Source organism: Spea bombifrons, chromosome 4, assembly GCF_027358695.1.
Source record: "Spea bombifrons isolate aSpeBom1 chromosome 4, aSpeBom1.2.pri, whole genome shotgun sequence".
Lineage (NCBI taxonomy): Eukaryota > Metazoa > Chordata > Amphibia > Anura > Pelobatidae > Spea > Spea bombifrons.
In genome coordinates this window covers 87,856,346-87,883,638 of record NC_071090.1, presented here as the reverse complement: position 1 = coordinate 87,883,638, position 27,293 = coordinate 87,856,346, and the positions used below count along the sequence as shown (strand labels likewise).

Genomic DNA, 27,293 nt, shown 5'->3' with positions numbered 1-27,293 from the left:
TGGTTCTAGTACATGTCTACATATCTACATAAAGCTGGGATCTTTATTATTAATGCTTCTGAGCCCCCCAAACACCACCCCCTCCATTTCTATACTGTACCATTTCAACATCTCAGCTGCCCCCTCCATGCTTTGAAAGGCAGGGTTCGATCATTGTATATGAAAATATGCTTTCTAAATGGAAAAACAACGATTTGCTATAAGCATTATCTTAGGTATGTTCATAATGCCTTTCTTAAACAACAGACTATTACACCTCTAATGTTACGTCATTTCGATATTTTGTTTAATTTAAAACAAAAGAACGCTTGCATGTGAACTTGGAGCTAGAAGAAAAAATCCAAACCCCAAGGATAGTTTTGTTCATTTCTAATTTTATGTTAGGATATACAAAATAGGTCTTAAAAATATCACTGACGTTTCACATGCACATGCACATTACCCACAATCTCCGGAGTGGAATTACTTGTCTTTACATATATTACCTGAGTTCCTCTGCAGTTACACTGGCAGTTCCATGTGCAAATTATTGCAGTTTTAATATATCTTTACTAGTCTCTTGGGAGGGAAAATAATGAGAAGTGGATTAAGATTCAAAGATGATTGTTTTTAGTCAACAAAATAACCAGAGCCAGGTGGGGAGATATACATGACACCAGAGACCTTTCCTCTTGGACTTCTCTAATGCTGGGGGACCTTGATTCCATAAATTAACTAACCTCTCCATTAAGTTCTTGATCTCATATCCCAGCTAGTGTTTCTCTTCCTCTGAAAGAGTTTTTCTTCCTGTGTTTTGCTGAATCGCTTTATGTGCTTGGAAATGCCAATCATACTTCTGAGTTGTCTCATTGTCTCAAAGAATGGAGAGAAAAGCCTGCTGGAGCCATCAGTAAGTTTATTCCTCAGTTTATCGGGCCAGTAGTGTTAGGCATCTTTCTGAAATGTTTTCTTATTGAAAGAACCCAAAGTCCTTAACTCATCATGTTGCAGTGCGCTTTTTGTCTGAGTTGCTACAGCGACCAGATTATATATAATAATATCGGTGGGTCTAGCGGCATCCTTTTATTCTTCTCCTGTTTGGAATAGCTGCTTGGGTTCACAGAGCTATTCTTCTGGAGAACCAAAACATAATGATAAAAGGATTTTGAAGAATCTGTACCATGACAAACACATAAGAATCATTTTTCAAGGGGGGGCAACCCAAATGTAAGCAATAAATCTTGCCATTCCTTTAATTGTTATCCCATTCGACTGACCCATCTGAGGAGGGAAAAGTAGCTATGATTTTCTTATAAATCTCCTGTTAAAAGTTCTGTTTTACTAATATTTTAATGGGTTAAAAAATTCCCAATAGCCCTTTTACTTGAAGCATTAGGCAATTTATTTACAATGCATCACATGTTAAAACTCTTTCGCCTTCCAACACTCGCAAGATTAAAATACGCACAAGATTATGGTTACATTCCTCTTAGAAATTGCCTTGGAAATGTTGTTGACTCAAGGAACCATGGTGCTTCAGTACAACAAACCACATAAATAAATTATAAATAATTAGATTAGACTCTAGCCAACATAAAATGTACCCCTGGGTATCAAAGTTCCACTTGAGGTAGATATGGAAATGCACAAGTTCCTCTTGTCACAACACACAATATTATCAGAACTCTCCAGCAGAAAAAAAACTCCTCTCTACCTTTTCCAAAGTAAGCAAGACTACATCCAAACAAACAGACGGCTGGAACGTGTCCTAGCTGCCGGAGCCAAAATAGCCAAACAGAGCATGCACGTTGAGCAAACCCTGGATTATCATCTATTCGAGCAGCCAAGAAACTTAAGACCCAAAGCTTCAGCTAAAAATCATGTGAATGTGCCATATGTATTGTGTCTGAGTAATGTTAATAGCAAACAGAGGAAAGCTTTCGTTTCATCAATGGTACATTAACTAAATGCATTTAGTCAGCAAAAAAAAAAGACTTGACTTCCTATTACTTACTGTCACTGTTTTCAAACAGATCCCAGTGTGGGTAATATATAAATATGACTCCAGTGACTAACGAGTAAAAAAAGCAGATGATGACAAATGCAAGTGGTGCATTTAGTAATATGTCACTCATTAGTTAGATACATAGGCTTCTATATGCCAGCTACTGAAGATCTGAATTCCTTCTTGCTTAACCAGTTGGTTGGTTGAGTGTCATGAATACTTAGTTACAACCTTGTAGGACCTTGCTTTGGGTGAATATGCCCCAAGCTATATCTTTTTTAAATTCATATTCATGTTTATTAGGATCCAGGGATGTTAACCTATTATCCCACTAATTGGGCTCACAGAGGATAAAAGTATGAGCCCTTCTGTTATAAAACGCCTGCTGCCTGTAACAGTAGCAGCAGGAAATTCTATTCTGGGTTAAATAATTAACTAAAGTACAAATTAATAAAGAGGTGATGATAAGAGGACTTTTGAAACACTAACATACTTGAAATATTTGGCAGTATGCAATGGATGAATGGAACCCACACATAGTCCCTTACGCACAAGCACAAGCATTACCATTCTAGAAATAATAATTTATTCCTACTCCCATTTTACAGCGACAATAAGCTGGCATCCACACGTTTCAGAGCCAATGCCATATGCAATAAAATATCTGTAGGCTTTTATAATCCAATACAGTATTCTGCCACATTTATGCATTACACAGCTATACCAATTCATGTTTTTATTTGCACAGTATTGATTTGATTGTTGTATGACAACCATTTATTCTTATTGATCCTATTGCACAATTCTGTACACAAACAGAAAAAAAAAATAACCCGTGGGAATAAATGGGAAGAAAAAAAGCAAAAAAAAAACAGTGACCTGATGATCAGGGCACTTGGTCCCTTTTAGCTACTGAGTAATGATTTATCCTCTGAGCTGCTATCCAAGGAGGCAGCTGACATTTAAGATCCTAACTGAAAGAGCTCAGGGCCAAGCCTTTGATGTGAAACAGTATGCTAGAGGTTGCAATGTGAAGCCTGCTTTGCCTGCTTCTCTTCTGTGCAGACAGGGTCTCCTTATCTAAAAGTCGACACATTTCCCAGTATGGTCACAAAATACGGATCTGTCCAGGTCGCTAAATGTTCGTGGTGTCATGGAAAACGAATGCAGAAAATGTTAGGTAACTCCATGTGTCAGGATAAATGTGTGAGAAAATAAGATGTCTCAGATAGAAGATGAAGGGTGAAACTTGTCTTCTCTGTAGAAAAGCAATGTGTGAGGGTCAGCAAAACAGAAAGATAGCTTTCTTCAGTCAGGTGGAAAAGAAGGCACGTGGTTAAACCAGCATTTGTGAGCATCCACAATAACATGGGAAATTGTGTACTATCACAAACAACATTCTGGATGATAAGAAGTAAAGCTTGAAAAGCCCTTATGAGTTATTTCCAAGGTTTTCAAACGCATATGGGTTTATTCACTAAAGGAAGAGTTGGCAGTTCCTTATAAAGGGCCAGCACTGGCCCTAATTCAACGAGGAGACCTTGAACAAATCTCACGGTAGTAACTATACATTATACATGGCATTCAAGCTCCTTTTGTAGAGGAGGTTCACTTGGAGTTGGACCTTCATAATGTATAGGGAACCCAAGAAGTTAAAACCAAAAGCCTACTCTGAAAACGTCTTTAATGAAAAGAACCCTTAATGTTAGCAAATTTGCAGGAAGAGAAACGCATTGTTTGGCAAGACAATGACATCTATACATAAAACAAAACAGAAATAACTCAAATGAAAATACATCCAAGAAATCAAGAGAATGATACTTTGGTTCTGCAGAACAGGAGGAAGGATGAGAGACATAAACAAGTCATTGATTTCCTAGTCAAGGAATTGTCTTGACAGATAAGTAAAGCACAATTTGAAGGAAGAAAGGCAAGTGACAGGTGTTTAAAACAAAGATTTGCTACACTCTATTGTGCGGCCCAGTAATCTTATGTTTTTCAGTAGCTATAAAAAAGGACAAGTTAATGAAACAAACATTTAAACGGATTGGGGTATGAGAGAGCATAAGAACACATTAATATACGGAAACACAAACATGATTTATTAAAGAAAAGTTAAGAATTTATTATAACAACCATATTACTTCATTATTTTAGTATCATAGCACTTATATATGTGATTAGTGGGATTTCTCTCAATAGAACATAAGGGACTTGGTATTTTCCAAAGGCTAAATGGGTATAACTTGAGTGCAGAAAACTGTATTTTTTTGACTATGTCTTATCTAAAATGCCATTATATATATTTTTTGGGGTGTTGAGTAACAAGATACTTAGAGCCCATGAGTGGCTGATCTCACCAGATTACCTGTTACGATGATGCATTATGCTGGCCATGCCAGGCAAGTTTCTCCTGCAATAAGGGGTGAAGTTTCTTTATCATGCATATTTAGGGTTTGGCCCTACATTATGCATACTGATATCAGTTTCTCATATAAACCTCCACTTTAGTAACCAAACCCAGTAGCATTTATGTTTACCTACTGACCCTACAACACCGATATCCATTTTTTGCCGAACTGTGAATCCATTTAAGAATGTTCACAGGTCTTTGAGTGAGTTGATCCCACTGTTTCTGCTCTCTTCTTTTTAAATCTACTACTGTCATCGCTTCTCAGAAGACACAATACATAACAGAAACAGATTTTGTGTTCCAAGGAGAACACACATAAATCATCCCAGCGAAATTTTAGGGATCAAATCTAAACTACATAAGACAAAGGAACAAATGCAGCCAGAGGATGTGTGAAAAGCACAACAGAGGCCAAGCTATGAACGATTCAGTCATTTTTAGAAGCCAAGTAAAACAAGACACAATTAAAGTTAACCTAGCTCCTCGCAGACTTTTAAAGTACTCCACTGGAGACATTGGGTTAATGAGAATGTTTGCGTGTGGTGCGATTAGGGAAAAAGAAAAGACAATTCTCAACTATGCTAAACTTATTCTAAGTGATGCTTGTCCCTTCATTAAATTCACTCATTTATACCATTGGACTTGAGCAAAGCATTAAATACAGGAATGCTTGCTGTTCTTCTAGAATTATACTCAAGGGATACAGCCTTGCCAGTACTTTCGATTTCTCTAAAAAAAATGTGATTAATTAAAACAGTTGATAACGAAGGAAGAGAAATCCAGAAAACCTGTAGGATCATCTGTCGTGACAACTGAATAGGATACTCTTGTAAAAAATAAGTGGTTTTATCATTTGTTCTATTAAGTACAAAGTAAGTGGTTAAGACAGATACTGAAGTTGCCATTAACAGCACGCGTAAAGGAATTAAAAGAAAAAAAATGGAGTAAATAGGCCAATCAGTTATCAATCACTATATATATATATATATATATATCAATGTTATGGGTTTACACAAAGAAAATGATGGGGATCAAGGAATTAAAGAAAAGTACTTGTTGCAAAACATAGAAAAATGGCACATTAACCTTTGAGATGGTGTCAGTTCCCATAATTTAAAGTTCTATGTTCTAACTACATAAACCATGTAATTGTGTTTGTATATGAAATAATTTATACCCACTAAAACCCAAGAATCCATGTATACCATGGAGAAAAGTAGCTTCCGTTTCCCTGGGTTGGCATGATTATTCTTCCTTGTTAAGGTATCTTTTGCCGTATTGTTAAGTTGCTGATGGTTGTTGATTGGTTCAGGCAGCTGGGAGAGGACAACGTAGAGAACTTGAGGACAGGAAACACATTCGATAATACTGGCTCTATCACAGGCTGCAGTCGATAGGTTTGTGATATATTCTTAACCCTAACCCCAAACATCTCCAAAACATGTATGTCCTTGAAAACTAAATGTCTCCAAAACAATTAGACCGACTAGAAACAGAAGCCATATGTAGTTTCAATAATTTAATCAGTCGATAAAAGCGAAAGAAGTGACAGGGAAGTTTCCTTTTAATACTGATAAATTGCTGTGATTCTGTATATACGTGATAAGCCCCTGCCAACCAAAACGGAGATGTGCCTAACACTGAAGAACTGCTTAAAATTATACCCTGTATATATCTTTCTACATGACACGTTGGTATCTTTCTTGAGTATACTTGCTTCTATCATATGCTTTCATAGCCAACGATAAAATCACCACCAATTTCATCGTTGATTGGGAAGCTTTCATCTGCCATAGACACTTAACTATTTCCAAGCCTCGAGCGGTAGAATTTTCAGCTGCTGCAGAGCTTCTTCAAAAATTTTTTTTTGATAGCTAGTAATTACCCCTTCATTATTAGAAATGGTGATATATGAGGGCGACATATACCAGGGATATTTTTTATATTTTACATTTTCCTAAAAAAAAAACAACAAATATTACTTAGTGTTAGTGCTAGTCTTACATCACCGCTTTACAATTTTGAGGACCCGAGAGTCTGCATTTAGGTAGCATTTAACCTGTTGCACCATAGAGAAGATGTATTCTGACATCAGGATCAAAATGTCTGATCTGTAATTCATTTGCTGAGCTCTAAAGATAAAACGCTTTCAATTTAACACTATCATTAATGCTGAATTCCTTATCAAATCCCATGTTTTCTTCGATCCTATCTTTTAGGAGGAAAGGAGACGCGTCCTTTTTCTCTGTGCCGTGAGCGCATGCCATGATATCTGGTGGCTTGTCAGATCATGTGGAGAGTACAATGTTTTGTCATTATGATGACATGCTGGATGTCCCATGTTCCAGTGGCTGGGTTTAATCATGAGGCAATCAATTATACGCATCAGCTTAGAAGTAGGTCATATTGTCCATCATCTAAGTTACCTGAGCCTTCCCAGTCCAGCTGGCTTCTCATTTCTGTATAGCTGTCAAATTATCTCCAAATTGGTTCTGCATGTGTAACACAGTTAGGGCACCAGGGTAGTCCTATTAAAAGTATATCCCATGGGCAGTGGCCTGTTGCACAGAAACATTCACACTTAGTTTAGCACAACACAAACCATTGCCCAAATGATCAATTAACTTCCAGTGGCTAATTGGGTCTGAAGCATGTACTTGTAAATTAATTTACTTAACCAGTCCTTGCTTTCTCCCTGTCTGCCGAGTAATTGGAACTACAGAAGTTTAGTAAATCTTTTTGATCCTTGTTGTTCAAAATGCACGTGCCACCGTTTATGGTGATATGAAGAGGTCATTTCAGTTTAGTGTGGGTTATATACACAGATCGTCTGCACAAAAGTGTTCACTCATTCGGTAGCAAAAGGGTTAAATAAGGGACAGGTGCACAAACCATCACTGAAACTAAGGAAAGAAGCACTGCACTGGAACAACAGACTCTCTTGCAAACTTTCCACAATTCTTGTACATTAGGGTTACTTGTTTTACTTGTCTTGGTGATGGGCTGCTTACAGTAGAGGTAACACCGCTTGCGAAGTGTACAACTGTTCTGTGTTTTAGAGGATTGCGTTGGTTCTGTACTATTTTTGTTCGATTACTTATATTCTGTAAAACTCTCTGTAACAATAAGTATGATAAATCCAAGTTAAGTATTAATTCACTAACGTGTGAGCTTCTGCAAGGAGGGCTTGGCTGCTCCTCTGAAGTGCTCTGAATCCTTTGAAAAAAAAATAAGAATTATCGTGGCTCGCAATAGTGTTTTATTTGAATCTGACTGTGGAGGAATTGTCGATTTACTAAAAGGCCACAGTTGAAACTAGCTTTTAATGTTGTTCCAGGTTGACAAGTTGCTATTGGCGGCTATTCTCCCCATGCAATAAAAACCAAATTCACAGCGCATCGGTGCCAAATGAAGTCCATTTCAGCAGGCAAGTTCACCACTGAATTACCGACTGTCATCGGATCACTACAGGAATAAGTAGGATTTGGCAGCTCTAGCGAGATTTGTAGGTAAACCAGCTGCCAAATTAAGGTTCATATTTACCACCAAAGTTATTCTCTGAAATGTGCTCTCCGTACGACGAACACTGCTTATTCTGTAAACAGTGGGATAACACTGCTAATCTAAGTGGCTAGAAAAGGGATAATGGCTAAATCAGCATTTACTTAATTAACCCAACTGTATATACTAACGCACGCTCACTGTAAATAACCTAACATCGCATGCAAATACTCAAAGACATTATCAACTTAGCAAACTGTACACTGTAGATATGATGTCTGTCTTTTAGTATGGGCATTAAAAAACACAGAATATTACTGACTATAGACTTTACATATAAGAAGAAGAATACTGAGGAATCGGCTGTTTTGACCAAATAGACTGAACTCTTGGGCAACCTGCTACAAGGTGACTCTCTTGCTCCTACTCCATTGGTTGTGCCTTGACAGACCAATGTATAATACATAACAATTAGCCCAGCTATAATAGTTCTGATTATTGTCAAGGGGCAATCAACACTGCAGACTGAAATAGACCAGTAATTTGTTCAAACCATGGCTAGATGCACGTAAAGGCAACAACACACCCTAGGTGGGCATTTCATTAAATGTCCCAAAGGAATCAATGACACACACGCACACACACGTGTTTTCACCAGCACTGGTCTGCATATCCAGCCACCGTTGCCTACCCCTAGCTGGATAACTACCTTCAAACACTGAACTGGGTATCCCTTCTGGACATGATAAAAAAAAAAACTTTGATTATATCCTCTGCAGCAAGATGATCCAATTAAGTTCTTTATGGCTAAGATCCAGAAACAGTTTTAGGATAGTGATATGAAACTCCAGTGCTTGTTGGCTGCATACACAACAGGATTTCATGACAACACTGGGTAGCTTAATGCTTATAACATGTTAAAGGGACACTCCAGCCTTTATATGCACTTTAATTCATATGATAGTTAACTGCTCCCTTGCAAAATGCATTAGCCTTCTTTTCATGCCCCGAGCTTGGCACATCTCTTGCTTGCCCTTGTGCACATATGCTTGCTATATTCACTACCTACCAGTACCAGCGCCAGTTCTCAAAAGACTTCCAGGGGGGTCTAATGAGACCACAGTGCACATGCTCATAAAGCGTTTTTTAACTTATGTTGTGGCATGTTTAAAGCATATGTATTTAACCAAGACTTATACTTAATAGGGCTTCACTATTGCACCACTAAAGACTTAATATCTGACATATATGCCTACCAGGCTACATGTTAATGAAACCATCTATTCATTTTCATCAGCAGTATCTTGTAAAAGATTGAATACCACGTTTTCTCTGCTATTTAAATTTAGATGCAAATCCAAACAAAAATATAAACAGCTCTGTCTAAAGGCTAATTATGGAGTTTGCGTTATTAATAATGATATGTTTTTCTGTAGACCCAGGGGTTATATGTTGGTCTGGGCATAATTAATCCAACAGCATTTCAGTGGTATTGGCTAGAATATTAAACGCTAACTATTACAACGTTTTTAAACCAGAATCATTAAACCAGTTTTGTTTTTTAAATATTTTTATACAGAATCTTTTATATTCAGTTCAGTTCTGTAGTTCTGAGTTGAGATTCTATCGATATCTTATTTGTATCTTACTATGCAATGCACTGCCCTCTAGTGGACATTTGCAGACATAATTCTTTATTTAAAAATCTTTTATAAAAAGGAAAAACTCAATTAACCATATTACAGGATAGACTAATTCAATAAAGAGGCACATTCTCAAAGATCTCGCTACATACATGGGTGACCTAATGTACTCTTTTTTTTAATTAGGCCTATAAATAGTTTCTCCAATCATAAAGACTTCAACAACACTAACACACACTAAATATTTTCTCACATTACAAAGATTAAGATCTGCCTGGAACAAAATAAAACCATGACTTCACAAGTTTGTTTATCCAAATTTTCCACATCATGGTACACAATTAGACCAATAAAATACTAGTGAAAACATACTTTTTCGTCCAACAAGGACAATTTATAAGAAATTGTTGCCTTACTTGGGTTATTTGTATAGGATCTTAGTGATAATAGTGCATTTAACTCAGCATCACTGTGATCCAGGACCGTTTTACTCTAGGACACAAAGGAGATATAGTGCAAACTCAGTAAAGCAGACATGCATTAGGCTGAAGAACGTTGTAAGAACATTGCTCTATTCAACATTCTGATCCTCCTATTATCGAACATTAACTGTTTTCATCTAAAATATGCAGCCGATACAGAATTGGCCAGTGGCTTCTTAAGATAGCTTAAGATAATTAAGGTAAAATGTTTTATTTGCCAGGTTAAAATATTTGAGAAGAATTTATAAAACCGTGTTAAGGTTAGTATCTCATCGGGGATACTTGGTGGTTTTACTTTGTTTTTTGTTAATGGCTGCCTGTTCCAGTTTTTGATTGGTCAGCAGAGCATTGCTGGTTCTTGGAGGAAACAAATAGACTGGTATACAACTAGTATCATGTATTCTAAAGTGTCTGTAAGACTCACACGTTTTATGTTTAGGTTTTTTGGAACTATGGCTAGACTCGGCCTTTTTGCAAAACATTAATAATACGTCCCCTTCTTTATAAATTGCCATCTGCTGGATTCTTTAGATCTGTCCCGTTAATGTAGTCTTGTGCGCTCACCCATGACAAACCCTTCAGATGCTATTGTGCCTCCGTTCAAGCTGTAATTAGGAAATACCTACATAAATTAAATCCATTGTTAATTGCATTGTTGTGCACAAACATAGCAGCAAGCTCTATGTAGAACACTTCTAGAGGTTTGAAGGAAACGACATGGGGTGGGAGGTAGAGCCTTTCAGATTTTTTTTTTCTAATTATCTTAAAATGTTTGTCTGCTCTTTATATAATTTCTCCCTTCCCCCTTTGCTCCGATTCCCTCTGCTTCTCTTAACTCTTTTCTCTCTCTCAAGACAATAAGACTTCTTAGTGCTGCTGAAATGCCACGGATCCTTTGGCTAACGTAGAGACACACAATGTACTTTGGAGACAGAAGGATTGAAGAGTGACAGATTAGGAGGATGCCGAAAGGGCAATGAAGAGATAGAAGGAAGGCAGAAAAGAACAGAAGAAAGGAAGGAAAATGAATATGAGGGACAACGGCAAAGAGAAAGGTCATTGGTTAAAAAAACTGTTTTCAAACAGGACTTTAAAACCAAGGGTGACATATGAAAAATGAAACATGCAGCAACCTAACCGTTTCTTATTTCCAAGAAAGGCGTAGCTTTAATGTGGTTAGATCTTTGACCTTCATCTACAAAACTCGCCAAGCCTTTTATGCAGATGCCTCATATTTAATAAGTGCTCACAAAAATATGAAGCACAGAAGAGCAATTAAACCTCGTTGTAGGTAAATAGAATAGAAAGTGAGGCTTTTCATTAACAATCACTAGAGACACCAAGCACTAGTTTATTTACATCATCAAGAGACTCGGAACATCATTAATGGCGTTAGATGGCTAATATTAAGCGTTGAAATAAATATTTTGTGTAGTAAAAGTGATGCAGCCATTTAAGCCTAGTTCTTTGCAGTATGTTTCCGGAGCTTTACCAGTGTTGTTAACCCAGATTGAGATTCATCGTCCTCATTATGCCTATTCATATTAAACATGGTCCTCCTTTCATTACACCCTTCCCCCCACTTTGAATAAAAACAGCTCCTTTCTCACATTTGTGTCCTTTGCTATATACAGGATCTTTGAAATCTAAGCCATAGTGTAGTTTTTCATTATTTCCCTTCCCCAGCACAGGTGGCCCATACGTTATGACAGCTCGATCTGTCAGAATGACGGAGTTATCAGTAATCATGTGAAGGGAATGTGAAAACCTGCACTGTTGAGGGAACTCAGGGGCTGATCTGGAGAACGTGGCGGTCAGCAAATTGGATGAAAAAATGCTTACCACAAAGATACTGGGGTTTCCAGTAATCCTTCACATATTGTTTGGTTAATTAGGGAAATTGTAAATCTCAGACAGAATTATGGTCCTCAGTGGCTGAGCTTGACAACCCTTAACAGTAATATCTAGAAAATGCCAATCTTTCACTGTGTCCTTTGATATATGATGCAAATGATTCTTTTATGTTTTCTCCCCTTTGAAGATGGGATATGTACTATGGGATGATATGGTGGAGAATTCACCAAGAGAGACAACCCTCTTCAGCCTTGATGTTTAAATTCTCAACTACGGGAGGCTTCACACAGGGTGTATGAGTTGTTTTTTTCCCCATTGGAATGCAACTCTTCCCATCTTAGAATCGCATGTCCTCTTTCAGGAAATACATAGCACTGACATTTTTATTGCTTTTTTCCTAGATGATTGTATCATGTGATTAAAAAAAAAACATTGAATATATCAGAGAGCTGTTGCCCAGTGGCTAGGCGACACTTTTTCTTTTCCCTGTTTGCACATATTTGAGGTTGTTGGCTCCTCATCAGTCTGGTTGCAGCTTGCTGTCCAGGGGTTAATGGGGAGGAGGTTTAATTGCACCTCCCCCAACACATTAATAAGGTTTTGGTAGCAGTATAAACTGCTTTGTGTGTCCACTATGTAGGAGGTGAGAGTAGGTTCTCACCCTATTGAGAGTGTGCCTTGACGTGGCGGGTGAGCTTAATTATGCTTTGGCCAATTCATATAACCAAAACCTCTCATTTATATTATGTTTATATATTTGTTGCCAACTTTATTAGGGTAAGAAGCGCAGACAGTTTTTGTTTCTTGTATACATTGTACAGCCAATACACTGTTTCTTGCAGCATGCTTACACCTGTTTGGTAGGCCTCGTATTACACATTTGTATTATTTGAGCCTGAGACTAGCTTAGCGCACCGACACTTTTTCTTTTCCCTGATCAATGTGTTTTAGCCGTTAGGGTTTTAAGAACATGGCTTGGATTCTTTTGCTGTACACTGTTAAAATCTTAGTCCTCGTCTCTAATCCAACTACTTGCTTTGCCCTTTACAATGAATTTCAAACTCTACAGAGAGCATCATTTCACTCTAGCTTGCAGAAAATATCATTTTGATTTCATGCCAGGCCCTAGTTTTTCCTCTGCGGTGGTAGTATCCCTTGTTGTTTCTAAAAAAAAAAAAAAAAAAAAAAAACTGTAGGAAAATATTTGTATGAAACCAAGAAATAAAAAGTTTGTCTGAATGCCTCAACCCTGAGTTAACAGAGAAAGCTCTGGTAACTACAATGGACAGAGTTGAGACTTTTTTTTTGAGGCGTTTGGGGTAACCTGGCTGCCACGAGGACCATTATGTTTGAGGGCCATTATGTTTGAGGGCCTTGACAATTCTGAAAGTCCCTATATTCTCAGACTGATATAAGCTTCAAAATGTCAGTGATATTTTGTTCCAAAACTACCTCAGCCCATGTGCAAAGAGCTCAGACCGGGTGTTATGTAGGCATGATGTGACATTTTAATGCCACCTACATAAACAGGAAACAGAAGAAGTGTAGTGATAGTTTGGCTATTACACCAGGCACGATATATCATGGCTGAATGTTAAGTACTGGCAATCGTGTGATACTAGAAAAAATCCCTAAACTACTTCATTAAGACAGTAAACAAGGTATTCTATCACATATGTAACTAGTAATTACTGTTTTTGGTGTTTTGACATTGTTACAGAACAGTCTATATCTATGACATTACAATATACTGTTAATATGTAACCTATATCACATGTCACATGGCCAACCCACCAAAATGTTTTTATAAGATCACTTTAAACATGTGTGTACTAATGGGGGCAAATGGTAAGAGGCTTGATACGAGAGGCAAAACTAAAACAAAATAAGTGGTAATACATACAGTGGAGTCTCAAATAAACATCCATCTGTCTTGATTTCCTATTGAAGACCGGATAGCCTTACGGCGCTGACAAAATGGCAGCCACAGAAAGGAAAAAGAATGTAATTTGTACATTTTTTTCATGCAGGGTTATGACAAACAAAATTTAATTACATTTGCATAAAAAAATACAATTCTTCCATTCTCTTTACATGGCTTTCTGAGACATAAATAAAAGCTCTGCTGACAAATCATCAAATTGTAGGACAGAAAAAAAAATTCAAAAGAAAGCATAATTGCTTGGTTTTGAATTAGGCCCAAATAGTGTACAAAACTAAACCGCAAGCATAACCATTAATTATATTAAAATATGAAAATGTGTTCTTCGGCCGTAAATCTCTAGCTCAAGTGAGTTTAGTCAAGTTCACTTTAGTAAATGCTTTTACTACTGGAAGAGTCTATGACATGTAGCAATGCAGAGTTTTACAGACCCTCATATTACATTACATTTATTGAGATTCTGCAGCTCTCCTACAATAGGGGTTAGCGAAAATTAACTAAAACTTAAAATGAACAACAGCATTAAAAACGCGTGAAGGCATACTGGTACGGACGGAGAAGAAGACCCTACTCTTGAGCTTGCCTCCAAAAGAAACGTGAGAAGAATAAGTACAGTTATCATGGAGACACCAGAGTAATTACCACTATTTCTATGTTTAGAAAGAGAAAAAAAAATAGACCCTTGGTTTTTTGGAAGCTTCTTCCGTTACTTTACAGATTAACAGAATAGGCTCCTGGGAAGGTTTTATGCATCATTAGCTATGCGCAGCTATATTATGTCACTTACAGATGTAGCTGCCTTCCCCAGGCACCTTAAGAAAATGTAGTTGACGTTAGCCAAATAAATATATGAATAACGTGACATTCCAGCAAAGTACAAAAATAACAGAATGTAACCAAAAGATTTCCATTACAAAATAGGATATTGTACCTCATTGATATAGGGATCCATCATTGTAAGCCTACAGTTGAAGATAAAGATTAAAGGAAAATTTAAAAAGAAGAGAATTGTGGGACATGTTTTAGATTTCAAAAGAGGTTGTTTGATTTGTAACTGAGTACACTTTGATTCTATGGGTCCTTTTTCCTCAAAGGTCTCTTCATAAACTGACTGATCTCCTGTGAGAGGTCATTCATTGTGAGCAGAGGTGACCTGAAAACACCCATGTTATGATAAGACATGAGATTTGCGGTCAGCTTGGTAGATAATGTCAGTAGGGTCCCTCAAAAACTCTGCTTGGTAGGATAAGAAATCTATGGCATATGCAACACGTAATGGGTTCATTATGTTCTCAGATCTTATTGCATACAGCGGTCTAAGATTTCTTGGTTCCTTGTAGAGGTAGGCAGCAACAGGCTTTGTGGTGAATGAAGAAGTGAAGGAAGACACTTCCACATGTAACTACGCAACAGACAACATGGCTGTCCACCTATCCTTGTCTGTTTAGCTGTAAATTGCAGGAGCCTGACTATGATGGAAGCTGCATATTTGCCAGAATTCTGTCCCACGTGGAATGGGTCAGTCATGTCCCTAGCGGACATTCTTTGTCTACATTACATGTTGGTAGCATGATGTTATATCACAACCCACGTACATTATTACTCCTTAATCCTACCCACACTGAACACAACAACCTTGCCATTGTGGATTTGTATCAACTGGAATGTCACATATGGGACATCTGACAAGGATGGAGTATGTCATGTTAAAGTGGAGATGGAGTAAACAATGACTCCAAAACACACACAGGCACCAACAATAATACATTTGCAGATAAAGCCTTATATCATAATAATTATGACCCTTAATGGAACAAACACATACTTTTAGGGAGAGTCCAAGGACATGCATAATTCTTTAAAACACAAACAATACCTAATTATTAGCAATGCCATTGGTGTTACAAACCATTAATGAAAAAAATAAAGTCTCAATATCAGAACCAGAACTGTATCATTCATCTGAAGACTTAGAAATGTATATTACTTGCCTTGGACTAAAGTTACATTAACAGGCTAGTAAAGGCACCGATCAAGATATTGTTTATCGTTCCTAAATCTTATAGCAGTTGAGATAAGGTTTGCTTACCTGCAAAGTCTGACTTGTAATATAAAGCAAAATTGTATATTTTTATGAAATGAGTTTGCCATTATTATGGTTACTACATTATCCAGTAACAAACCCAAACTTAACAAGTTTGCATGGAGCCACAAGTCCCATCTTACTCACACACTTGTATATTATTCATAGCAAATGTAGTGCCTTTTTTTACACTCTTCATATAAATATATAGCATATATATATACACCTAGAAATGTCCAACAATTAAATATATTCCCTATGTAGAACTAATGTTATAAACGAGCACATCTCCAGTGGCCTTATCCATCTCCATATATGACAAGAAGCTAAATTATTCATCCTTATTATTATTATTATCTTTTATTTATATAGCACCAACAATTTGTGCAGCACTTCTTACAATACATATATTCAAGGGTATGACCAAACTAGAATTGACAGACTTAAACAAACTGATACATGGGTGGAGAGAGCCCTGCTCGCAAGCTTGCAATCTTGAGGGATCCTTATACATAAAGGTTTTATGATGTTTCATGAAGAAGGAGGCTCACATGTATAACGTGGTAGATGGCAGCAGTGGTGGTAAGCGGCCAGCTAAGATATGTCCTTGCAGATAAGCATACATAGGGGTTATAAGATACTGTGGCTGCAAGAGTCTCTGACTAATGAAATAACCCATTATCATTAAAATCGGCAAGTATTTTCTTATACTCGCAACTAAGATTTGAGTGAGCTGTCCAAAACGCATATAATGGTCTTGGAAACCATGGCTGATACTGTATATTAATATAATTATAGGATCACAGTGTATGGTTTGGCTTTATCCCAAGGTTGTTGACGCTGAAAGACAAAGTTGAATCCTACAACCGACCTGAAAGACATATGAAGGGAGCAAAGCAAGAAAAAATGAAAGCTATACAAATTCAAATATTCCAAGTAGATTTAACCTACATTATCACTCTACCTGCTTTCCCAAAATAATATGATTTTAAAAAAAGTTACTGTCATTTATACAGCTGGCGGGTAAAATCCAGTTTTACCTGATCCACTGGGAAAAGCGTTATACTGGGAAGTCAGAGCTACTGTAAATTGAGGCTTGGCTATGAGGTACGTGTATACTACGTACTTAACATCTATTGGAATATTAAACAGAACTGTGTCCAATGTATATATATATATATATGCTTAGAAGGTGAAGTTGTCTTTTTTACTAATCGGTTGTATATTTTCCCTTTCCAAATATTATATTAGACAAGATTGCTTTACAGAGATCAACCTAATAAAAAAAAAACGAATGAAATAATTTCAAAATGTCTGACATGGAAACCAAATACATTTATTTCAACACGCGGATGCTTTTTTTCTTTGAGACAGGGTGTTGGCGATGTCCTCATCTGTTCGTTGATGTTCAGACATCAGCAGAGGACATCCTACTGCACTCTGATTGGCTGGCAAGCTTAACTGGAAGCGGATTGGTGGTTAAGGTGCCTACGTCCCACAACAGAGCACAGCGGATTGGTGGTTACAACAATACAGCCATCTTTTGCGGTACTCACTCCCACTCTGTAATATCCAGCAAGGGAAAGGTGAGTTATTAATACAAGTGTTGGAATAAGAAATATTTGGCCTATGGCTTGTCATTTGATTATGACCTTGCTGGTATTAACATTGTCACTGTGACAATACAGTTTCTAGATTGTATTTCAAAATCCACACATAATCCTTACCTATAAATACGTCCAAAATCCTCTACAGCAAGCTATTGGCATCAAGCCGAAGTAAATTATGGGCTATCAATAGTAATTACAAAACACTCAATAAACCTAAATCTAGACCAAACGGCTTTCCTAGTTTGAAATGCAAGGGACTATTTAGTAAAACCTATGTTCTGGTTTCTCTCTGTTCTTCTGAATAACGGCCATTTTGGTTTGTCGCACACAGCCTCAACTTCATAGCCTAATAAAAACTGACTCAAAACAGATATGTTGTTACCGTTTCCTAAAACACAAACTTACAATAACTTAGCTACAGTAACAAACAGAAGCGCTATAATAACAGTAATGTTTAACTAAACGCAGTTTTAATGGTTATATTGTACAGAACACCGTCCCAAAGCTTTAGCCATACTGACATTTTACAAAGAGCCGTGCCCATAGCCGCTAGGTAGTTGTAAACCTGAGAACTTGGAAGTGGAATACCCCTATTAATAAGCAATTAATAATTGAAACATTAATGTATGTCCCATTTTGCGTCTCCACTGTGAAAAACAGGAGGTCTACTTAGATGCAATTTAAGGATCCAATGTAACTGAAAGGGTGGTAGATAAATGGAATAGCCTCCCTCCAGAAGTGGTAGAGACTAATACACTGAGGGAATTTAAACATGCATATCCTATAACATATCCTGAATCTAAAACAAGATCAAGGACTTATTAAAACATGATTCTTTACATGGATAAATGGGCAGGCTAGATGGCATAAATGGTTCTTATCTGCCATCAAATTCTCTGTCCATATTCACTATAAAGCTGCTTAACTTTTAAAGTTGGAACAAAATTGTTCTTTACAATAATTTCTCATGCAAACCCAAAGCCATCTAGAAACTGCTATATATTTGATTATCAGCGAACCATAGAGACGTTACATTGTAACATGCAAATTGTTGGGGGTTTAGCAGCCCCCAGCGGGTAGAACACCCTGATATACAATTTTACAGTTTTCAAGCCCTTAACTTTTTTTTTTTTTTTGCCTTTAGCACAAATCTGGAAAGAACTGTGCAATCGTCATCACAGAAATACATCACGCGCAGGATTTGCCCTTGGTAACTTGGTAACAGTCGCAACATAATCTTCACAACCTGGTATTTTAACACATTTTTGGGATTTTGCCTGCATCTCTCGCTGTTTATACATTCCCAGGAAATATGTAATCTCTTTGGCAAAACAGCCTTAATGATGGGAGAATATCGAGAGAAGAATATTAAAGGCCACTTGATGTACATGAACATATGTCGCGCTTTGAAATGAAGTTGGTATACAGAGAATTGAAGCAATATGGTAGCTATTCCAGTGATCGGAGAAGAATAGCATCAAACAATACTTAAAATCGCAAATCTTCAAAAAATGTAAATCTTTGGGCATTCGTAATGCATGTATAGGATTAATCATTTTTGGATTATTTCTTTGTTTTATATTGAAAGGATAATCTGGGCTCCACCCTGGCAATGACCCTTATTCTCCTGTGCCAAGCGAATAGTCTTGACTTCACACATTTCAAGAAAAAATATTTGTTATTCTTCCTTCATTTTATGAAAAGAAAAATGAATGTGCCAGGCACTAGAGCACTAATTAACTGAGGATTTTGTTAAATTGAATTCAGAAACACACATTGTACGCACAAGATTGGTAGCATGTGTTCGGCGTTCAGAAAATGATACATCTGCTAAGAAAGTAAAAAAAACAAGCCAAATTGACCAAAAATAAATGTTATAAGTAGGTAGGGTGGTATCAACGTATTTCAGGATATGATATATTTTACCATTTTAGTCTTTTTGGGGGTTTTTGGACTCCTCCTTAGTTTGCTACATGGCACAATTTCCATATGCCTGTGCGTTCAAAAGACCAGCCTACACATTACAAAATTAGACAAAAACACACAAAAATGATGATGCGGATCATAGAAACATCGAATTAAAAGGCTGACAAGAACCATTTGGCCCATCTAGGCTGCCTATTATTGCTAATGTGAAGACCCAGACCTTAATCATTCCCTGGCGTTGGCTTAATTCAGAATAGCTTTATGCCTATCCTACATCTGTTGTAAGCCCTTCACTGATTAACCTCTACCACTTTTGCTGGGAGGGTGTTCCACTTATCTACCACACTCTCAGTAAAGCATGATGAGGATGAATTTGGAAACTGTTTTCTACTATACATATTTGACCTTTCAGTAGTACCTAGGTGTTAGAATGTAGTTGCCACAACACCTTGGCCTACATCTATCAGTTTGTGGAATTGTACTTCTACTGAAATAAGCATCATATATCCTACATTCCTTTATTGAGCTGATTAATCAGAGTGTCCAAAAACACAAGTGCTAAATAAATCAACTCTGCACACTAACAAAATAACTGTACATATGTATTCAATAATAGATACATTCAGAACATTGTTTGTTCATGACTGTGTTTAACATAAAAAAGGATACATTTGCCTTTATAAAACAGACAAAATATGTATTGGTGTATATATATATATATATATATATACACAGTTTCACACCTTTCAGATTTAGGAGATAAAAAGACTGGTCTAGTAACAAGATCCAGGAGCTCAGTTCCATTAAAACAAAAAAACGTAACATTCTCTCTTCTGCATTTCCACCTATTACTTGATATTACCCTTAAATCCCTAGATAATACCTAAAATAAAGTTGGTATCAGCAAGGCTACAGGATCCACTATTAGCATGACTTTGCTAATCAAACTCTAGGAATGGTGTCATAGTAAAGCATATCAGTTCAGTTGATGTGGACTACAAATTGGTCCATCCCAGCATATATGTGGTGGCTTGGGATGACCAAGTCTAGTTGATAACACAACACTACAAGCCTTTCTAAACAATATATTCAAAATATAATAGACCGATGATGTTTTGGAGCCCAGCTTACGTTACATTTTTTTTTTTTTGAAAATCAACCTACACTGCATACTCAAATCCAAAACCTTTGTGTAGGAGACATAAGAAGGACTAATGGACTTCAGAGGATTAAAGTTTTGATAGGATCTCCAAGTCTTATTGTTGGCTTTATGTCAAGTGAACCGGTCTCTTTTCTCTGCTCCCATGCATCCTTCCTGGCAAGTCCACACTCCTTGAATTCAGATTTCAACCAAAACCGAAACAGAATCGCTTTCTGCAAAGCCCAAACACAAAGGAACACGCAATACATTGCACCCTCACAAGATGTTCTTCTATAAACAAGTCACATTTAACTCCTTTAAATGTTAAAGGAAGAGAAGACACAATGTTGGTTGGCCAGTAAATTAGATTTTCACATTAAAACTGATACAGAAAAGGTACATTCAGTTCTAGGAGTTATTAAATAGCAGATATGGGCCAAAGGTGGGATTCTAGTTTCTATAATATCAGTGCCGTTACATTTTCATCATTAGGTTTCAAAGTCCACGTATGGCTCTTGACACGTTTCCTATGGATTATATGATAAATAATTATGTAAACCGTTTTAAACGCCTAGTTACCACCTATACGATGATTCAGTATTCAGAGACACATTTGCAAAAGGGTTACTAGAACCAGATACTTAATAAATATTTGGTATTACAAAAAAAAAAAACACAATTTTAAACTTTTCACAAACAAGGAAATTCAGCCTCCGGAATACAAATGTATATATATTAGATTCTGCACATATAATCTTCCACGCGAAAATCAAGTAAGATCTCGTACACATAAATCTGAGCTCCAAGAAAAGGGAGAGGATATTAAACACTGTGCTGGATAGTGAAAAATTATCTGATAAACCCAAAACATCAGTCCATGCGCGTGTTTATGTCTTATATTCCCAATCTTTTTTTTAAAAATTTGTACTGCTTTTATGAATTAACACAAAACTGTATATAACAGCAAATCATGGTGTCAAGATACACGCAGAGCAAAAAAAAAAAATCCACTGAAAATGTACACGTATTGTGATTTAAAAAAAATCGTGTTTAACCCCTGATATGCCATTCACCTTCCTTACATGTTCTGCTGCACAAACAGAGTTAACCCAATACATGCTGTGATACAAGATAACTGCAACCCACAGAAGAGAAATCAGGCTACTGCTTCAGAACCACAAGCCTTTTAACCCTTTAGGTGGTAGTGCTATATGTAGTATTATGTTATTTGCCTGTTGGGTTATAAAGAATTGCTGGTCAGTTTTTTCAGATATAGCCATTTTACTATCTTGTCTGATACATCACACTTGTTACTAGGTTAGGATCTGCATTGCATTCATCATAATCTGTGCCCTGTATTCACAGTGTAACATTTAAACTGGGGACTGCAGTTGTTCAAAGGGGTATTGCATCCAATTCACTGTGACAAAAATTCCCCCTGGCATGTAGATAGGGTGGATCTGGAGAGAGGCACGTCCTGTCTATGCCATGATATGGATGGGCTACAATAAAATTCATGAGCACACTTCCAATTTTGACTCCTAAACTGAAGGCTACATAAGCATAGGCTGCCTGTGTGTAATTTGGAAGGGACAGAGGCGATCCATTTAGGAAAGTCCCTCTACACACAAGCAGATTATTGATGCATAAGAGCAGTTTAACCCCTTCAGTCCAAGAAGAACATTTGGCATTTACACAGTTAAATCAACTGCTGAATTGTGAACAGTGTTTTCTGATAATCAGAACAGCGATCCAATGGATCAATGTTGTTAACATGAAAAAAACAACCATAATGTACATTTCAGGGGGAAGTCAAGATATATGTTAGTGTGAGAAATCGGAATATATTTCATCAAGTGGGAAATCAGAATCCCTGTTGATACAGTAGGGGGCAAAAAAACAACTGGCATAATCACAGAGGTTAATTAATGTGATACATGCACCCTACATTCACTGGGCAGTGAGACTGAGTTGATTGTATCTAGCCATGGACCAGATTGCTGTATTTGCAGTAGTAGGGTGACCTTATAGCTTCTGAACAATAAGCATGACCATGGAAATTCAAGTTACAGCATTGATGTGACAGGCAGGGCACACACTGGTGCACCTGGCACTGGGTGCAGAATACAACATAACCAGTGACATCTTCATTGAAACAACACTTATATTGTTCAAGGGAAGGAGATGTAAAATGATGGACTTACATTGAAATAATGTTCTTGGAGATGTCAGTGATGTTGAGACTGGTGCTACCATTAGTGGATCCGGATTCCAGCCCTTCCAAGAGGGGGAATATATTCCCATCATCCGGCTTCTTGCAGTTGATTTCAGTTTTGCTGCACACACAATTAGCAGGACAAGCCAGTACTGAACCCAAATAGTCTAGCCAAATGCTCCACAATACGAAAATCCTCCAGAAACTGCACTTGGTAGGGCACAGAGACACATCCATCTCAGGCAGCTGCTTTTTTGCAACCCCCCAAAAAAATGGGGGGACAATAATTGGGAGGGGAAGGAAACCAAGATGATGGGGAGGAAAAAAAAAACAGCCTTTGCCCCTGTGAACAATCAGATGTGATATCCTCCAGCAGTAAAACTCATCCTTGAAGGTTTCAGAAATGCAGTCCAGGGAGATGCATAGTGACTGGTGTCTGCTTTGTTGATTCCAGATTGTTGTTTTTTTTTTATTATTTTTTTTGTTTTTTGTTTTTTTTCCAGGAGGTCCACAAGACTTCTGAGGAATGCAAGAGAAGATGAGGGAGACAGAAAAACGGGTGCTAAAGTCACCAAGTCCCACCTACTGGGCAGAATTCAAACTGTCACACCTGCAAAAAAAAAAAAAAAATACAGGAGGGGAGGGGGAAGGGGTAGAGAGGGATCAGGCAAAAAGGGAGTGATAGACATATAAGAAAGATCAGAGATCAAACAGCACCATTTAAACCTGATATATGCAAAAATGAACAAATATCCTACACCTACATTATAAAACACCAGCATCCTCTGCAAGGGAGACATTCACTCAAGATGCTGCTGATCATGAGACTGCACTGATTCTGCAGAGGGCACCATGCAAGAAAAGTTCAGTATGCCACCCATGCCCATCCCTGGATATGGTTACATCTCTTACAATATCTAATGGAACATGGACTGCTATAGAAATACAGAAGGTGTGCGTGTGTGGTGGTGGGGGGGGTAACCAGGACGAAATAATCACGCGTGGGTTTGCTGCAATTGCAAAAAGAAAAGTGTTAAGATCTAGGAAAATGAAATAAATTGAGTGATTCTTTTTTTCACCCCCCTTAATACGTAGAGGATCTCACTGCAAGGATTAAGGATGCTGGAGGGGGTGCTGGTGCTTTAGAATTAATCGTAAGTACTGAGATCTGCATCAAATGTGCATGAAGAAGAGGAGAAAAAGGATTCGAGGATCAAGGAATGAAAGAGAGGAGAAGGGAATCAACAGGGACTGTGGGAGCCTACAGCACGTTGCACGAACTGGAGGGAGCAAATTAAGATGCATGATGCATTTTTGGCAAGCACAACAACCCAACTAGATCCTAGCAATGCTTAATGCGCTCTGCCCTGCTTCAGGGCTCTCTCTGGATGCAGATGCTTAAGGGTGTATTGCTTTTCTACACGCAGATGCAGGCATATAATATAGATACATATACATATAAAAAGACATACAAAGACAGACAATGATAACACAAGATGGACCTGCTGAAGAGGGGGGGGTACAGGTGCATGTCACTCTCACACCCCGTAGACTGTGGATCCTAAAACGAACTGCTGTCTCTTGTCCAAGGGAAGGGAAAAGGTGGGAGTCTCAGCTGTTTACTGAGAGCCAGAGATTCAAAGCAGTGTGATCTTGATGAGGAGAGAGAGAGGAGAGAAAGGGGGAGAGGGATAGAGAGAGGGAGGAGAGTGGCAAGCAGACACACACACACACAAACTAATTTTCTATGCAGTATGGTGAAAGGAGAGGGCAGGGTGAGATGCAAACGAGAACTGAACACCATTTTTTTTAATTTAAAACATGGTTTTATTTCTTTTAATCCTAGCCATTCAGTCCATGCACACTTGTGGAGTTCCCTTTACAGAAGGCATATTTTGCCCAACAGCAAAAAAAATATTTTTGTTTTATATTAACAGGAGACATTTTTTTGTTGCATGTTAAATAATATTATATAATAAATAATAATAATTAAATATATATTTTTAATACTTTAAATATATTATTTGTATATCAGTGAATGTCAGTGAACTTTTTAAAGGGTTAAGCATTTTTATTAACATATCAGACAAAATATAATAATAATTATTGTTGTTATTATTGCTATTATTATTATTAAAGTTTCCATGTATGTAACACATGAAAAGACTGTCTGGGAAATATGTACAGAAGAAAATGATTCTATGACTGTGAAAGTTCATTTTTTTATTATTTACATGTACCCCAAGTTTTCTGACTGCTTTATTCAACACATTATTTATACTTCTTATGTGTCCCATGCCAAAACATTAAGGAACATGTTTTGTTAGCCTTGCAGCCAATAAATAAAGAATACTGGATGTTATGTATATAAAAAAAAAAATCTGATGCTAAACCTGGAAGTGGTCCTATTGTCATAGCAACCAATGGAATGGTCCAATCAGCAGGGACATATTTTTATTATTTACCATAAAGGTAAGACCACTTTTTCAAACTTTGCACCTAAAATTGGTTTACACAAATCTTGTATCTATTCTATCTCTCTATCTAACCTAGCTATCTATATAGCATTAAATAAATTACAGGATACAGGAATAAATCACCATGTAGTACTAGTCTGATTACTGGAGAAATGGCCTATGTTTTCTTTGTATCGTAAAAAGCTTGGTCATTTTCTGAATCATCGCTCAAAAGTTGGGATAAATAGATAGAAACTTCTATATCATTTCATGTTTTATTTTTATATTGACTTTGAAATTATTATATTGATTTGTTATTATAGTCAACATTTTGAGCTCAAAATAGACAAGAAATAGACAATGATTTGAGTCATAGTGTGTTGTTTCTGCATTTCATGTGATCTATTTGTCTAAGCTGGCTCTGAAACCATGTTTTATATATATATATATATATATATATATGTATATATATATATATATATTTACTTTTTAAGCTGTCCGCTCCAGAAAGTCTGCCATTATAAAAGAGGGAATTCCAGCCATTTTCTTTCATCCCTGAGGTGATCCTGGTGTGCTATATCACAACAAGAAATAGCTTGTTAAATAGCGTTCTTGACAAATAATGTATTGTTTTCACAGTGTAAATGCACATTTACCAATATTGCTGTTGGTTCAGGGGAAAAGAATATTATTATGAATAGAATACAAGATAAATGAATAGTTCATAGTGCCGTCAAAGGAAAAGCAGCAAGAAAAGGCAAGTTCTTGCTAGCTTAAAGTCATCGGTCACTAGCTTTTTTTCTTTCCGTTGCGCTGCAAATTACTATAATAATTTTCAGTATTAAGATCAATTGACTCTATTGAATGTTATAGATATGCCATATGTTTATGTCACACTGGATTATCTCTTCTTTTCTTCTACTATCTTGCACTATGTTTTCCAATATTAGAGTGCCACTATAGTATATATATTTGACATCCATTTATCATGGGAATAAAATACTGAGTCTCAGTGTACATCAGGGAATACCTAAAAATGGATTCTTTTTTGGAAATTGATTATTTTCTGGAAATTAAGGGATCACCAACTGGCGCATCTTGGGCTAAATTCAAAATCTGAGATAAATCACAAGCAGTGGTTTAGGCATAAGCCTCTGGCAACAGTTCTGAGGTGGGGCAGCATACTCAGTGCCGCATATCTGGCTGAGGCTCCCTGGTATGTCTCAAAGGGCCAAGAACCAACCAAGGGTTGGGAAGATCCAACATCTACTTAGTAGTATATATATATATATATATATATATATATATAACATAAACTCATCACTAAACTGGAAGTGAGGAAATTAAACCAAATGTGGACACTGTATTACATTTGCCATGGGTGCATTGTGCAAAAAAAACAGTCCAATAGACTTAACACAAATACGCAATACACTTTGCAAGCAATGCTTTAAAGCAAGACAGAAATGAATAAACATATGCAAAATAAATGTTTAACCTCAAATATCAGAACACTACAGCATCCTTAATAATACTACAAGTGGGTCTACAGAACCCACTAATACAAAGTCAAAACCCAGAAGCACCAATGTCGATTGATCATTAATTTACATACGCTATTAAATGACTGGTTTCCTTTTTCATTGGAATCTTTTATTCTTTCAAGTATTGGTAGTATTAATTAAATGCATCCCATCCCACATTCTAGTTACCTTTAGCAAGAGCACATGGATCAATATGCTCAGGAAGCAATACAAAGTTAGTCAACCTTATACCTTTAAACTTTTGAGGTTTTTTTTTATCCTTAATTAGCTTTCCCGGGTGCTTAAAATATCTAAAATGCTAATTTGGTCTTCAAGATCACATTGACATTTGTAAATTGGGTGGAGTAAATTGTTGCCAGTCTAAATAAATGTCTTCCTGATGAATGTATATGGATAATATCCAGTAATATTTTATAAAAGACAAAATGAAAGGCTTTCTAACTACATGTAATCACTTCGTGTTCCATCAAACTATCCTAAAAGAAGAAATCTTTCCTAA

At 36.9% G+C, this 27,293-nt stretch overlaps 1 protein-coding gene and 1 long non-coding RNA gene across 3 annotated transcripts in view; both read right to left on the bottom strand.

Annotated features, from left to right (window-relative positions):
* NTRK3 (neurotrophic receptor tyrosine kinase 3) overlaps window positions 1-23,034 on the bottom strand; it is a 246,687-nt gene extending 223,653 nt beyond the window's left edge. Inside the window, exon 1 of one of the 2 annotated variants that reach the window (XM_053464460.1) lies at window positions 22,784-23,034. In XM_053464460.1, the coding sequence (XP_053320435.1) occupies window positions 22,784-23,031 (248 nt within the window). In that variant the 5' untranslated portion in view covers window positions 23,032-23,034. The remainder of the gene's footprint in view (window positions 1-22,783) is intronic. The other variant, XM_053464459.1, reaches the window with a different exon arrangement.
* Window positions 23,035-23,249: 215 nt separating this feature from the next.
* LOC128492046 (uncharacterized) lies at window positions 23,250-24,685 on the bottom strand. Its single transcript, XR_008354059.1, has 2 exons — window positions 24,297-24,685; window positions 23,250-23,404 (listed from the first exon to the last, which is right to left on the bottom strand). It is a non-coding gene; the product is annotated as an uncharacterized LOC128492046 (long non-coding RNA).
* Between the last annotated feature and the right edge of the window lie 2,608 nt (window positions 24,686-27,293).